The following is a 13,426-nucleotide window of genomic DNA, read 5'->3' on the forward strand; positions in this document are numbered from 1 at the left end:
TAAAGGTTATTTAGGAGATTTTCCTTATAATTGAGGTTCTTAGGACAGAGGGTGTGTGCTGTAAAGACTGTAAATGTAATTTAGGAAAATGTGTGATATTGGGCTATATAAATAAAGTTTCACTTGATTGGATCTTTTATGTTTTAATGTGTAACATCATATTCTGCAAAGTAACACACGAATATAGTGGATTAAAGGAACAGTGTGTTGAATTTTGCACATTTTGGGTAGTTTGTTGTTTTGCCACTAGTGTTTTTATGAATTACGCGTCTGTTATTGGTTGATTTACATCTTGAGTCATTTTTCATCTCTGTCTGGTAATTTTGCGTCACCTTATAGTCGTTTTGCATCTATTTTTGGTGGTTTTATATTTGTATTGGTCGTATTCTGTGTCTTTCTGGTCGTTTCAGACCGTGAACGTATCATACACGGTTGCCATAGACTAGACTAGAGTTTATTCTCTGCTATAAATCCAAAATCGGCTTGTTGTCGAGGGAACCAGTGCGACGCAAACTTATACTTCCGTGATTGGCCTACAAAAAACGTCATCCCTTCACTCTATTTGTCGACCATTGAAAATCCCGTTTGCGCTCGTTGGTCCCTCCGGGGCCACCGTACAGAGCAGTACGGCCCGCCCCTAACTCAAAGTCCACCAAAGCGTAATTTTGAGAGACTTTAACAGCAGTCCGACTTTTTATTTTCATATAAACTCTGTAAAAGAAACGCTCGGCTGTTTGTGGTGAGTTCACGGTCACCCGCCGTGGGCAGGAAACCATGCATTTGTTGTTGTTGCGTTCAAAGTCCTCGATGTTGTGGCTCCTTGCTGTTGTTGTGACAGCTCGTGTGAGCAAAGCTGCGGGAAAACCGAAACTGATCGATTATGGGTCGGCCTGTGAGTCCCGAGACAGCGCGGTCAGCTTGAGATCCAGCACAGCCTCCAACCCCGACGGCCAGGAGCCGGGGGACCTCGCGGCCGCGTTCACTGTCCCGACTCTGGACGGGGAGTTCTCCTACCAGCCCGGTGCCCTGCAGGGACCCCTCATCGTGCACGCCTTCTCCAACAAGTCGGGCTTTCTGGAGTGCATGTGGAGCTCCGAGTCGTCCCTCATCAGCCTGGTGGAGGAGCTGCCCAACAGCACGCAGGTGCTCTTTCTGTCCCTGGACGACTCCGCGGTCAGCGACGCTCTGTGGATGAGGGAGCAGCTGCAGCGGGTCGCCATGCACAGGTGACCGGAAGAGAACCACTGGTTTTAAGGCAAAGTGTTGGAAATGCTGACCAGTCGAGTTGTTCAACTCAACTAAAAATGTTCAGCAACATGTGGCATCTGCAGTGGTAGAAAAACACGTTGATTACACTAATATAAGTACAATTATGTCGTACTTTACTTGAGTATTTCCAATTTATATACTTCCACTCCACCACATCTCAGAGGGAAATACTGTATTTTTTACTTCTACGTTTTTTGACAGATAAATGACTTTAAGGATTGTTACATCCAAAGAACACAATCAACTTTACTTTACAAATATTATACAATTTTATAGATAAAAAAAATATCCTGCAGTATGTAAATGCGTAATACTTGACATAAGCTCAACCTGACAGCTACTGAATGAAAATGCTTCTTGAGTCATTCAGCTGCATAACAAGTACTTTTACTTTTGATACTTTGAGTACATTTTGCTCAAAATACCTCTGTACTTTTGCGTGAGTCAGATTTTGAATGTAGGACTTTTATTTGTAATGAAAGGTCTGAATATGTCCTCACATCATTTTCTTTCATCTCTACATGCTAACAAGTACTCAGATCCTTTTACTTAAATACAAATCCTGCATTTAATATTTTACTTGAGGTGTTATGAGATAAAAGTAGGCCTACTCAAGGTATCAAAGGTAAAAGTACTCCAGAATTCTGCAGAGAAAATGTGGCGGAGGAAGCACTTTTATGTTTTAAAAGAAGCAATATCACATTACAGAAATATTCAGTAACAAGTTAAAGTCATGCATTCTACCTTAGTAAAAGTACAAAAGGATACTCATCAACATATACTGAAAGTATCAAACTCAAAAGTACTCATTAGAACAATGAGACATTTCAGAATATCATGTTATTTGATTATAAACAGTGGACTCATTAATGTGTAAGCACAACTTAAAACATCTTGGTAACCACTTTGACGAACCACATGTCACCGCCGTCATGTTTTCTGCAGGAATAAGGAGGTTATGTCCAGGCTGCACTTCTCCCCGGTGCCGGTCTTCGCTCTGGGTAACTGGATACCCAACGTGCTTTACTACTGGCGCTGCACCGGACGCTGCTGTGTCTTCCACCAGGCCGTCTTCAAATCCGAGGGTAAGAGCGCCGTCTGCACAGATGTTGTGGTATCTGATGTTCTCCATATCGCACAGCCCTAATTTAAGCTGCATTAGTTATGTCATTTTAGCAATCCCAACTGCTCTAAACTTCAGTGTACATTTGTCTATTTTCCATCTGAGCTTGTTCTTTTTTTCTGCACACACTAAGTGACAAAACTAAAAGGCCCCTTTTTGCTTTTGTCTTAAGTTCCCAGATGTGCAAACAATTTATAAGAAAGTGATTTTTAGCTGTTCATTCTTATGAAGAAAAAAAAATCCTCTCTCTCCCTGGAAAATATGATTTTGTTATGGGTGATGCATTTTACATACAATAACCGTTTTGGTGCCCCCCAGTCAGGCTGTGTGAACTTATGCTGCAGCTTAAACCCTGCAGGTCTGCAAGCAGCAGCTTGAACGCTCGACGGGTTGAAGGTTGACGCTTCCTTCTCGTCTGTTGTTTGCGAGCAAGGCGGATAAAACATGACAAGTAACTTCAGTCTTTGTGGTTATTTGATAACCACTAATAAATAAAACACGTTGTCGTGGGAAAAGTAAAAATGTACTTCTGCAAGTGAAAAACACATGAATGTTGAACCCTGTGTGTGTTTGAGTGTCACTTTACTTCTACACCTTCGTTCATATTTAAATGTATTCTCAATTTCAAGGTGTAATGCGAATAAACAACGTATTTTGTACGTTGTTTTTCTAAAGCTGTATTTAATACTGTGGGTTAAATGCAGGTGGGTAAATGGTGCAGGGTCATTGCTCCTCTCTGCTGACGTCAATTCTCACAGCGACAGCCTGTTTCTGTAGACACAACGTCACGTTATTTAAGAGTCAAATATAAACTCTATAGTTGATTTATTGTTTTTCTGTCCTCACAGGGTGGAAAATGCCCATAATCGTCAAGAGACTAGACGCCCGCTACGATTGGCTATGGTCGCGCGGGGGTCCGAAGTCGTTCCAGCTGTTGGATGCAGGTGATGGGTGTGAACCTTCCACCTCGGTGGCAGGTGCTCTGGCCTGGGTGTCCGAGGGCAACTGCTCTTTCTTCACCAAGGTCTGTTTGTGTGAATGCTGAGGAGGCGTGACGCTTCCTGCTCGGATCGCTACCTCCAGACCGTAAAAAAGGTCTGCGATGACATTCGGCACAGTGATAACCAGCCAGGGCCGTGTGGTCTGTTTGAGCGCGCTCCGTATTTAATCGCACAACCTGATTTGAGCTTTTTTGTTTCAAAGCGTGATCGTTAAAGGTTTCTACCTCTAGCAGCGCTTTGAAGCAACTTTTTCTATGAGAGTGGTTACAGTATAATTTGAAGGCTAAATAAATACATATTTTTGTGTTAAATATGTTTTCTCCAGTGTTTATTGCTGTTAACTGTACCTTAATGTCACTCAACGGTTTCTCTGTTTTATAGCATTGTTATTTGAATATCTTTGGATTTTGGACAAAACCAGCAATTTGAGGAAATGTCCTTTGACTCGTTGCAATAAGAATCTGCATTTCTCACAGTTTTCTTAGATTTTGAACTAAAACATAAATCAATTTACTCGAAAGAATAATCAACAGATTGAGTGATAGTGAAAATAACCATTTATTGGAATAATACAGCTTTTTCCTGCTTGTAGCCGGACCACGTTTCACTCCAAACTTTGTTGTTAAACACAGCGGGAGTATTGACTTTAGTGTAATCTGTATTCATCAACCCTAATCCTCCAGGTGCAGAACATGGCCAAATCCAACGCCTCCGCTGTCCTTGTCTACGCTCTGCCCGGTAACCCGATCCAGGACATGAACTGTGTCGGGGATGAATGCGACACAACGCTGGCCATCGGGGCCTCCATGGTGCACCTGGAGGTTTCGGTCGCTCAGGCGCTCGAGTAAGAAAGACCGACCTGAAGGATTAAAAGCCTCCTCACTGTGATGATTAACATCCTTGTGGATGTGTGTGGGATCAACTGAACACTTTAAAGGTTAAAGTAATGGTTCTCTTAAGTCTGTTCGCTTCCGCTCTTCTGAAGCTGGTCACAACTTTCGGGTGATGTTTCCAAAATATGACACAATAAGCTCTTCAGCGGGACATTTTTAAATCAAAAGAACAGAGAATCTGATTGTAAAAGTGTTCAGAAGTTTAAAGTTATTGGTTCATTTAAGCTCATTAGAATGACTGTAAATCGTTTAATCAAACACCATCGTATATGACATTCGTTGCCCGTCTGTGATGCGTCTGGATTTTGTTTTGTAGGTTGGGACAGCCGGTGTACGTGTCCTTCCAGAACACCCCGTCCCCGAACTTCTTCATCGGTATTGACCATCAGGGGGCGCTGGCTGAGATGGGCTGGTTTATTTACCCCTCGTTCAGCTTCATCAACTGGCAGGCGCAGTGGTGAGGACGCACTCTGCAGAAGAGTTCACGTCATCTATTTAGTTATTAACTTGACTCATCAGAGTATTAGATCTGAAAAATCTTATAGTTCAAACAGACAACTTGGAAAAAAAACTATTTAATAGTACAGAGTGAGTCCTACTGAAATTAAGAGCATCGAGAAAAGAAGTTTGTCTTTAAAGTATTTATTCTCTGCACAGAGAAGGTTCTCTCGTCATACAGGATGCAATGAGTGGTGGTCGTACGACTTATAAAGGCCCTGAGCACAGGCTGGGGGAGGAGGAGTCACCACTCATCTGGACAACAGTGACATTCTGTGGTTAACTATTGAATGGTCCACTGTCTGCCCCCCCCCCCCCCCCCCCCCCCCCCCCCATTCAGCCCCTTATCTAAGCTGACAATATCATGTCCCTGATTAAGACACACACACAGTATTAACCCGAGAGGACCCTCACTCACCATGTCTTGACATTTATTACCTTGTTTATAACTGGGGGCCCTAAAGCCTTGAAGTTTTATCTCACAAGACAAAAAGGGTTAAAACACTGAGTGGTCTGATAATAAAAACAGATAGATAGGTCACAGTGGAAATTTGCCATCACACTCCGCTGTCACAAATACATCTTATTCTACAGCTATTGTATTGTGCAACCAACATTTACTTTGTTAAAGATAAAAACAATGTTCATTGTCACTTTAAATACATTTTTTATCCAGTATTTACACAATTTAATATGTAGACAAACTGAAAACACTTGCACATAAATTGTGATATATATATATATATATATATATATATATATATATATATATATATATATATATCAACCTCTTCACTGAGGCATTGTAACAGTTTTAATGTGTGAAAAGTATGTTTTTGCATTTGTCTCTGACTTTGTTCTTTGTCTCCAAGGTTTGACTTCTATGCAGCTCTGCAGACCAAACTTCAAAGTCCTGCAAAGGTCGTTCCTGTTTTTGACAAAGTCCAAATGCAGGGAGAGAAAGGAGCGGTGGCCACAGTCGACCTGCCGATAGGTAACCTCATCACCAACACGTGTGAGATCGGCGGGTTTAGTGGATTTTGCACTTAGTGGCCATTTCATACCAAACAACAAGTATTCTATGATTGTCATCATTGTTTCTTTGAGGCTGGGATGCACCAACAAGATTAGTTCTAATCAGAGTTTAGCTAAACTAAATCCAGATTTGAAATTAAGCAGACTATTGTTGCACAACTAATAACTAATTATTAAATCCAAGTTCCTTGTTGTTGTCGAGTTTAATCAATATGGAGATGCTTGCTTCCCCAAATTCAAATAATTAAACAAATATATTTGCGTGCTGAGATCTAACTTCTCTTCATTTGAGAACAACTTACTTGATTGAAGATTAGAGCAACTGGAACAACTCTATTGTGTTGAGTCTTCACTTTCTTTTAGGAACTTGATTATTATTTTATCTCGAAAATCCATTTTAGTATTGGATCACAGTTTAAATTGGCGTTTAAAGTTCCGGTGCAACATAATTAGATTTGTCTAGGTTTAGAGTCAAAATAATGGTTTAACTTTAATCTTTCTTAATCTGCTAGTTTAGAGTTTGGTGCAACATGATAAACTAGAGTTTTAATCTGGTTTAAAAATGAATCCTTGTTGGTGCAACGCAGCCTCAATGCCCAAAAGGAAAAGTCCTTAAAAACTGGATTCAGGCTAAAACTCTCTTCTCTGAAACCCAGACAAGAGATATCGTTCTTTAGATGAGGAGCATCAGTGTGAACTCTGACGGGAACACGAGCTATGTCAAGCACTTAAACCACACTTAACATTTGAACATGCTGTCTCTCTGCAGCCCTGTCGGACTTCGACGTGCTGGAGCTGGACGCGTCGCTGTCGTGTCCCGGCAGGAGAGACTCGTCCTGCGCTCACTGGGATCACACGGTGCAGCTGTTTGTCTGCTGCGACCCTCTCGGCTCGTACTGCAACACGGAGCTGGGCCGATGGATCACTGCCTTCCGCAGGTGAGATGTCTACGTAAAACACAACGGATAATCCTAATAATTGCTACTCGTATCAATATTTCATGGCTTTGTGGATTAAATTCATTTGTATGTACCGACTGTGGGTCTGAAACATCCTAATCTATTTAAATTCAAGGTTTTAATCTGATCTGAGATGTATAATAAGTCAGTTTAGCTACTTTCTATTGATACATTCTTAAGCACAATAGAATATTGATCTATATACCTTTAAATTACTCTTCACTTCCTGGGAACAAACCAATATTGTGGTCAACTGACCACTATCCCGTTGTTAAAAGGATTCTGATGAAACTATCAAAATGAAAGAAGAAAAGAAAGAAAATTAAAAGATTGTGTGTTTTGTCTGATGTGATCATTGCATAAAAATAAACAGAGTATTAGGAGAGAGAGAGAGTGTATTAAAAACCAACACAACTGGAACAGATTGCATTGCACCTCAAAATATGTCTTGTTGAATATTTTGAAATGACTTCATGTTATTTTGTCTACCGTGTGATATGACTGTGCTGTATGTCGATAGAGGTATCGGCCGCTGGCTGACAGACGTGTCCCCTCTGATCCCCCTGCTGGACGGCAACAAATGCACCCTCACCATGAAGACGGTGCCCTGGGCGATGCCGTGGGTCGCCTCCCTCAACCTGAGATTCAGCGTCAGCAACCGGACAGGTACAAACGCTGAGCCTGCATTCTGAAACTGTGACACCCGTCATGATGTTTGTGGCTGTACTGAGCAGGTGGTGGAGTGGGGCCGCACTGCTTCAGGTGAAAGCTACAGGTGTGTTCCAGTAGCCTGAAAACAAGGGGAAGTCAGTGATTGTAGTTTGAACCACTGATTTTGCTCGCTTATAAACACATTCACGGTGGCAATTAAGGTTATTTTAAAACACTTGGGCATGATTGCCAAAAATGATACACATATTTCAAGATTCAGTGAGACATACTCTTCCCAAGGATGTAATTATCTCTGCTGTACATCACAAACAAACGTCCATTAGAATCTTAATGTTAGTTGTGTCTACATCCTTGTGTACATTAGACACAGGAACTGCTAAAGCTTAATTTCGGCATACTTTTAGTCGTGAGAGTTTGCCAAAATGCTCAAATTGTGGCCTGTTTATCTCATTTACAGAACATTTACTATATATATATTACAATATAAAATCAAATATAAATATTCCTTTACAAACTATATAAAAATGTTAATATAGCAGTAATGACAGAGTGCCTCATAAGTCTATTTTTAAAATAATGTCATCAACCCGGCATCCCAGTGTTTAACCGTTCTTGTTCTGTTAAACACAATATTATTCACCCTTTTTATGCAGAAGTGCTGAGATAAAGCAGCATTTCAGCAGCTACAACATGGAGCTAAAGCGATGTGCGTCACAGGATTGTCTGTAGCAGCCTCGCTGTGTTGGGTTTTCATGCTCCGCTCTGAACTCTCCCACTGTGAGGACGGAGAGATGCGACTGAAACAACGTGATCCCAGAACATTTTCTCTCCATTTTAGGAGACTTTTTCAAAAGCAGAGAACAGGAAGGAACAGTCTGTCTGTAAATAGTTACTGGAAGATGACACACAGCAAAGATGAAGCTTTTAGTTCCTGGAAATACTTTAAAAAAATACAGTCTTTATGATTATGACTCAGAGGATTGTTTGAAATAGACTGGAGCCTCTCTGGCATGATCACAGACCGAATAGCAGTTTTATGAAGATATTCTTATGCCAATTTTGTTATGAAATGTGTCTGTATGCACATGTTTTGCCAAATAATATTAGAGCACTCCCAAGAAACTTTAATGACTTGATTCCTCCTAAAACAGAAAATGAAGATTATAGAAATGTTTTTGATGACATTAGTTAGTAGTTACTTTACAGATTCATAATAATGATACAATATATTATCAACAAATAAATTATGATCTATTATTATCGATGAAGATAAGACTTGATACTTTAATAAATCTATTTGTTTGAAGGAGATATTTTCCCATTTCAACATAAATAGCAACTTATAATACATCATTAAAATCCACAGAAAATAAAAGTTCCTTCTTTTAGCTTTAAATACATAAATACATTGTGTTCACTGTCAAATTCCCATTTTCAGATGATATCCCAGGTTGGTGAATATCACTGATTGTCTCAATCATGTTGGAAAGTTGTGAAGCAATCAGTGTGATTGCTGCAATATAAAATATAAATACTACGGTGACATTCGTGCGTAGCGCTGCGTGACGGTTGTTTTCGTGATTCACCGTAAAGCACCATTGATCAGCAGGCTCTTATATATGCATCGTGTGGTGCTTTGCATTCACCATGTATGGTTTAATGTGGGCGCGTAGAGGGCAGGATCTGATCCACCTGTGCAAACATCTTCATCAGCTACAAAGCCCTCTGCGTTGCAGATGATAAAGTCGAGAAGCTCCGCCCCTTCAGAGTGACGCCACTGTACAGCGGAGGAACCTTCAACAAAAACTACAACAAGAGATTCCAGCCAACCAAAGTGTCCATCCCAGCATCCACCAAAAAGGTAACCGATGTGACGGCGGTCACGTGATCATTTAAAGAGCGCCCCGTCCGTCAGCAGCTGTGTGTCTGTGCTCAGGTGGAGCTGTACGCCGTCATCACAGCACACGGCCACGATGACAACCGCTGCGGAGAGTTCTGCGTCACCTCCCACTACTTCCTGATCAACGGCGCTTTTAACAACACCCTCACGTTCGATTCTGCAGGTGAGAACAGCACGAAGGAACCTTTGCTGCAGGTAGTTGACCAAAACAATCCCGTTTCAAGGTTCACATAAGAAGCTGCTGTGGAGCTTTTGACACCATCTTCCTCAGCAGATGGAGTTTGCTCACTTTAGATGTTTATATTTCAAGTTTTCTGAGCCCTTTAAGGACTTCTCATCCATGTGGCTATAAAGTTGAGTCAAGTGTTCAGAAAAATACAAAATGTAATCATTTAGATAACTGAAAGATCCAGAAATGGACCTTGAGGTGAGATAGTTTTGTCCAATGTCAAGAAGGAACTTTGTAAGTAACTCAACAGTTTTTAGTTTTTTAATTCTCGATAGTAAGTTTTGAAAGGCTTCATCCCACGTTGGTCAATGATCTGAGCTTAGTTTAGTTTTAATCCTAAAACCATAACTTTAATCATGAAATGTGTCAGTAAAATGTATTTCGCATCAGCCATCTGCAACTTGTGCCCATGTTGATGCCCTCGCATGTTCTCCTTGTTGTCTTCAAATGTTGTGTTTTGTTCATGATGATATCAAACTTTTCAAGAAATCCTCACATTTGAGTAGCTTTGAATATTTGTCATTTTCGCTGGACTGTTAAGTTCTTGTCTTGAGTTTTCTTGAGCCTGAAGACTGGACGCTGACTTCACTGATTGAAGGGTCATTTCTTTCTCATGTGTTTTGGGCTCGTGGTGTGGGGAACATCAGGAACACCTATGGGCTGCACTCTGTTGGTGAAAGAGGGCGCGGTACCGAACGGACACGGCACGTGGCTGTACGGACGAGGAGGCTGGTGTGACGGACTGCAGATCAACCCCTGGAGGACGGATATCACTAAACAGGTACTAAACTTTATCATTTGGTTCTAATCGTGTTATCGATCTCCATCACGTTTTCCTTTTGTCCACGATAGCTGTTGTTTAATTTAACTTGCACGGCAGCTGGATTAAGTGATGGGACGATACAGGATTATATCACGGATTGTAATAAAAACACAATAAGTTGATTGTGGTGAATTTACATGATCAGGATAATCGTTGATATAAAAAGCTCTATCTCCTTATCATGATAGAGAAGTTAAAAATAGACACTTGGTTGGTCATACGTGACGTTTGAGAGGGATTGTTTTTGGATGAGTCTATATATTTTAGGAAAATGCTGCATAGCATGAAATACAGGAATTATTAAATAAGAAAGAACAGAATCACTTCTGAATCTGAATCGCGCAGCTTTAGCATCTTTCAGCTCATTGTTTATGTTTTATGGCTCGCTGCTGTACTGCTTTGGCTCTAAAAAAAAAAACGACTTCACATTTCCTGCTCTGCACCAAACGGCAAGCAGACACAGTTACGACTAGCTAGTGAACACAGCGGAGCATTTAGCAGCCAAAAAGCCAGATATTTTATTATTTTATTTTTAGATGGTTTTAGAGACCAAAAGCAAAGAGGACTGAATATTAGACCTGCATTCATTTGGTAGCCAGAGACAGGACTTTAAATCAATGGTAATGTTGCTTGTTATGCTGGATGTGTAAATAGGCAACGTGTTCACATCAACATTACGAGAGAATAATATTACCCGTCTGAGATTTTCTGTGTGAGACACCCACACATGATCAGGGTCAGTGAGGAGTTTGAAGCCTCTCTTCCTCCAGTAGAGGAACAAGAACCAGGCACTGAAATAAAGGTCGCACTGAAGTTAAACATTTGAGTGAAGTAAGCCATTTAGAATTAAGGAGCGCTAAATTATTCTGAAGTGAGTTATTAACCATAAAAGGCTTCTGATCATAATCACGTGAACTGATGACTTGTTTCCTGGCCGGAGTGCTCTCATGTTCTCAGCACAGTCCTGAGATCAGATTCCCTGGAGGAATTAAATGGAACAATACACAACGACATGTTACACAATGAATGTCAGATTTGATAAGTTTCTACATTTTGTGCCACAGTTTACACAATCTGCATCTCAGTTGTCTCAAAGTTTCTTTAACACTTTTAATCATCATGTGTTATCTGGAACCTGATTTGGTTTAGTTTTGGTGGAAGATACATTTGAACCAGGCGGCAACCTCTGTTTCTGAAAAGTGAAGCCGATGCTGAAGTGTCTTAAACCTCCATTCTCTCTAATGTCCACCAGGGGGCGACTCTTCTGATTGTATAGAAGTCTATGAGAAAACGACTCTACTTCTCTCTTGATTTATTCCCTCAGTAAACATGAGTTTATGGTCTCAATCTCTAGTTTCAAGTCTTCTTCAATACAGCATGATGTTCATTTAGTAAATGATGGTCCGTTTAGAGTCAAACAGACCATAAAGCAGAGTATGCTTTAGGGCGGGGCTTACTGTGATTGATCGCTAAATATGGTGACTTCCGTTCACGGGTTGCAAAAAAACCAAGATGGCGACGGCCAATCTGTCAAACTCGAGGCTTCAAAACAAATGCGCGATGTCATGACTACTCCGTCCGCTTCTTATATACAGTCTGTGATTTTTTTTCACGACCATCTGAGTGATGTGTGCTGATGGATCCGATGTGAGATTGAAATGGTGCTTGTTTATTTAATTTACTGTGTTTGTGGATGTCTGTCTGTTCCTGTCCCCTTTCAGCTGAACATGAGCGAGCTTGAATCCAACACTGTTGTCTACTTCGGCTTATTCCAAGGGATGGATCCTAATCCATCTAAGAATCCTGGATACATCATCATGTCTTCTTTTCTTGTCTTTTACAAATGATGCCCCTCTGTGAAAATCCACTGTTTTAACTGTGACGTAAATGAATGTAGAATCAATGTGAATTAAATTTCTATTTTTCCTACTGCTTTTACCGACTGTTTCTATTACTCTCTCTCCTGTTTCATTAACGTAGGCCGGACGTCACCTTTAGGCTTGTGAATGATAAAAACAGTGCAGATGGATAAAGTATCAGCTGCCACGCTCGAACGCCCAACACGACCAAACCGTTTGCATCGTTCTCAAGACGTTACCCTGAAGTCAACAAGAAGAAGCTTTGCAGCTAAATAGGCACCTCATTTGCTTCTCGTGCCTCAAGCTGGAGATGCGTTGTTCTGAGAGCAGCAGCCTCTCCTCACTAATTACATGTAATCACGTCCAACTTAAAGCTGTGAAGTGGAGAAAGTGTTTCTCAGTGAGTCATCTTCCTTCTTATGGGAGGTGAGTCCTCCTAACTTCAACAACAGAAGATGTGCTTCTCGCTGGTATTTTATTCTTTTCTTGTTTTAGACATTTGTGCCGTGAGGATGGGCCGACTGCCAAATTGCTGTTGCAGAGCAGCTACAATACCAGCTATTTATTTCCAGCGGGGACAGTGTGTCTTGTTTCCACCTTGTGAGTGTGTGTGTGTGTGTGTGTGTGTGTGTGTGTGTGTGTGTGTGTGTGTGTGTGTGTGTGTGTGTGTGTGTGTGTGTGTGTGTGTGTGTGTGTGTGACATCGTGGCTTTAATACGTCTGTCTGGGGGAAGATGTTACTGTGCAAGATGCAGTCAAATGTAGGGGGCTAAGAATTAAGGAAGGACCAACTGGAAGCCTCAAAACATGTATTCACAAATATGAAAAGTAAGTGCAAGAGACAATTTTCTGCCTAAATGATGTAACAGGTTGCCAATTACCTCCAGGTATTACACACACACACACACACACACACACACACACACACACACACACACACACACACACACACACACACACACACACACACACACACACACACACACACACACACACACACACACACACACACACACACACACACACACACACACACACACAAATAATGACATTTAACCTCTAATGCATGACATTTATTTGCTTAGTTTTTTTCCTTAAATGACATTCAGTATTACAAAACATAAACATAAAAAAAATGTAAGACATTAAGTAAAAAAAAATACATC

The 13,426-nt window shown here is 40.9% G+C and overlaps 1 protein-coding gene across 1 annotated transcript; it reads left to right on the forward strand.

Annotated features, from left to right (window-relative positions):
* The first annotated feature begins 665 nt into the window (after positions 1 to 665).
* Positions 666 to 12,391, forward strand: LOC306699377 (uncharacterized protein). Its single transcript, XM_079163976.1, has 12 exons — positions 666 to 1,226; positions 2,215 to 2,354; positions 3,241 to 3,416; positions 4,077 to 4,237; positions 4,603 to 4,743; positions 5,657 to 5,778; positions 6,589 to 6,757; positions 7,299 to 7,444; positions 9,187 to 9,311; positions 9,387 to 9,513; positions 10,227 to 10,360; positions 12,124 to 12,391. Exons 1-12 carry the CDS (start codon positions 775 to 777, stop codon positions 12,247 to 12,249), a joined length of 2,019 nt encoding a protein of 672 aa, XP_079020102.1. The 5' UTR covers positions 666 to 774; the 3' UTR covers positions 12,250 to 12,391.
* Positions 12,392 to 13,426: the final 1,035 nt, after the last annotated feature.

The sequence above is a fragment of the Pholis gunnellus genome, assembly GCF_910591455.1.
Source record: "Pholis gunnellus genome assembly, chromosome: 8".
NCBI lineage: Eukaryota > Metazoa > Chordata > Actinopteri > Perciformes > Pholidae > Pholis > Pholis gunnellus.

Coding starts and splice junctions, on each gene's coding strand:
- LOC306699377 (XM_079163976.1), top strand. CDS start 775: ATGCATTTGTTGTTGTTGCGTTCAAAGTCCTCGATGTTGTGGCTCCTT. Junction 6,758..7,298: donor TGGATCACTGCCTTCCGCAG/GTGAGATGTCTA, acceptor GTATGTCGATAG/AGGTATCGGCCGCTGGCTGA. Junction 9,312..9,386: donor TCCCAGCATCCACCAAAAAG/GTAACCGATGTG, acceptor GTCTGTGCTCAG/GTGGAGCTGTACGCCGTCAT.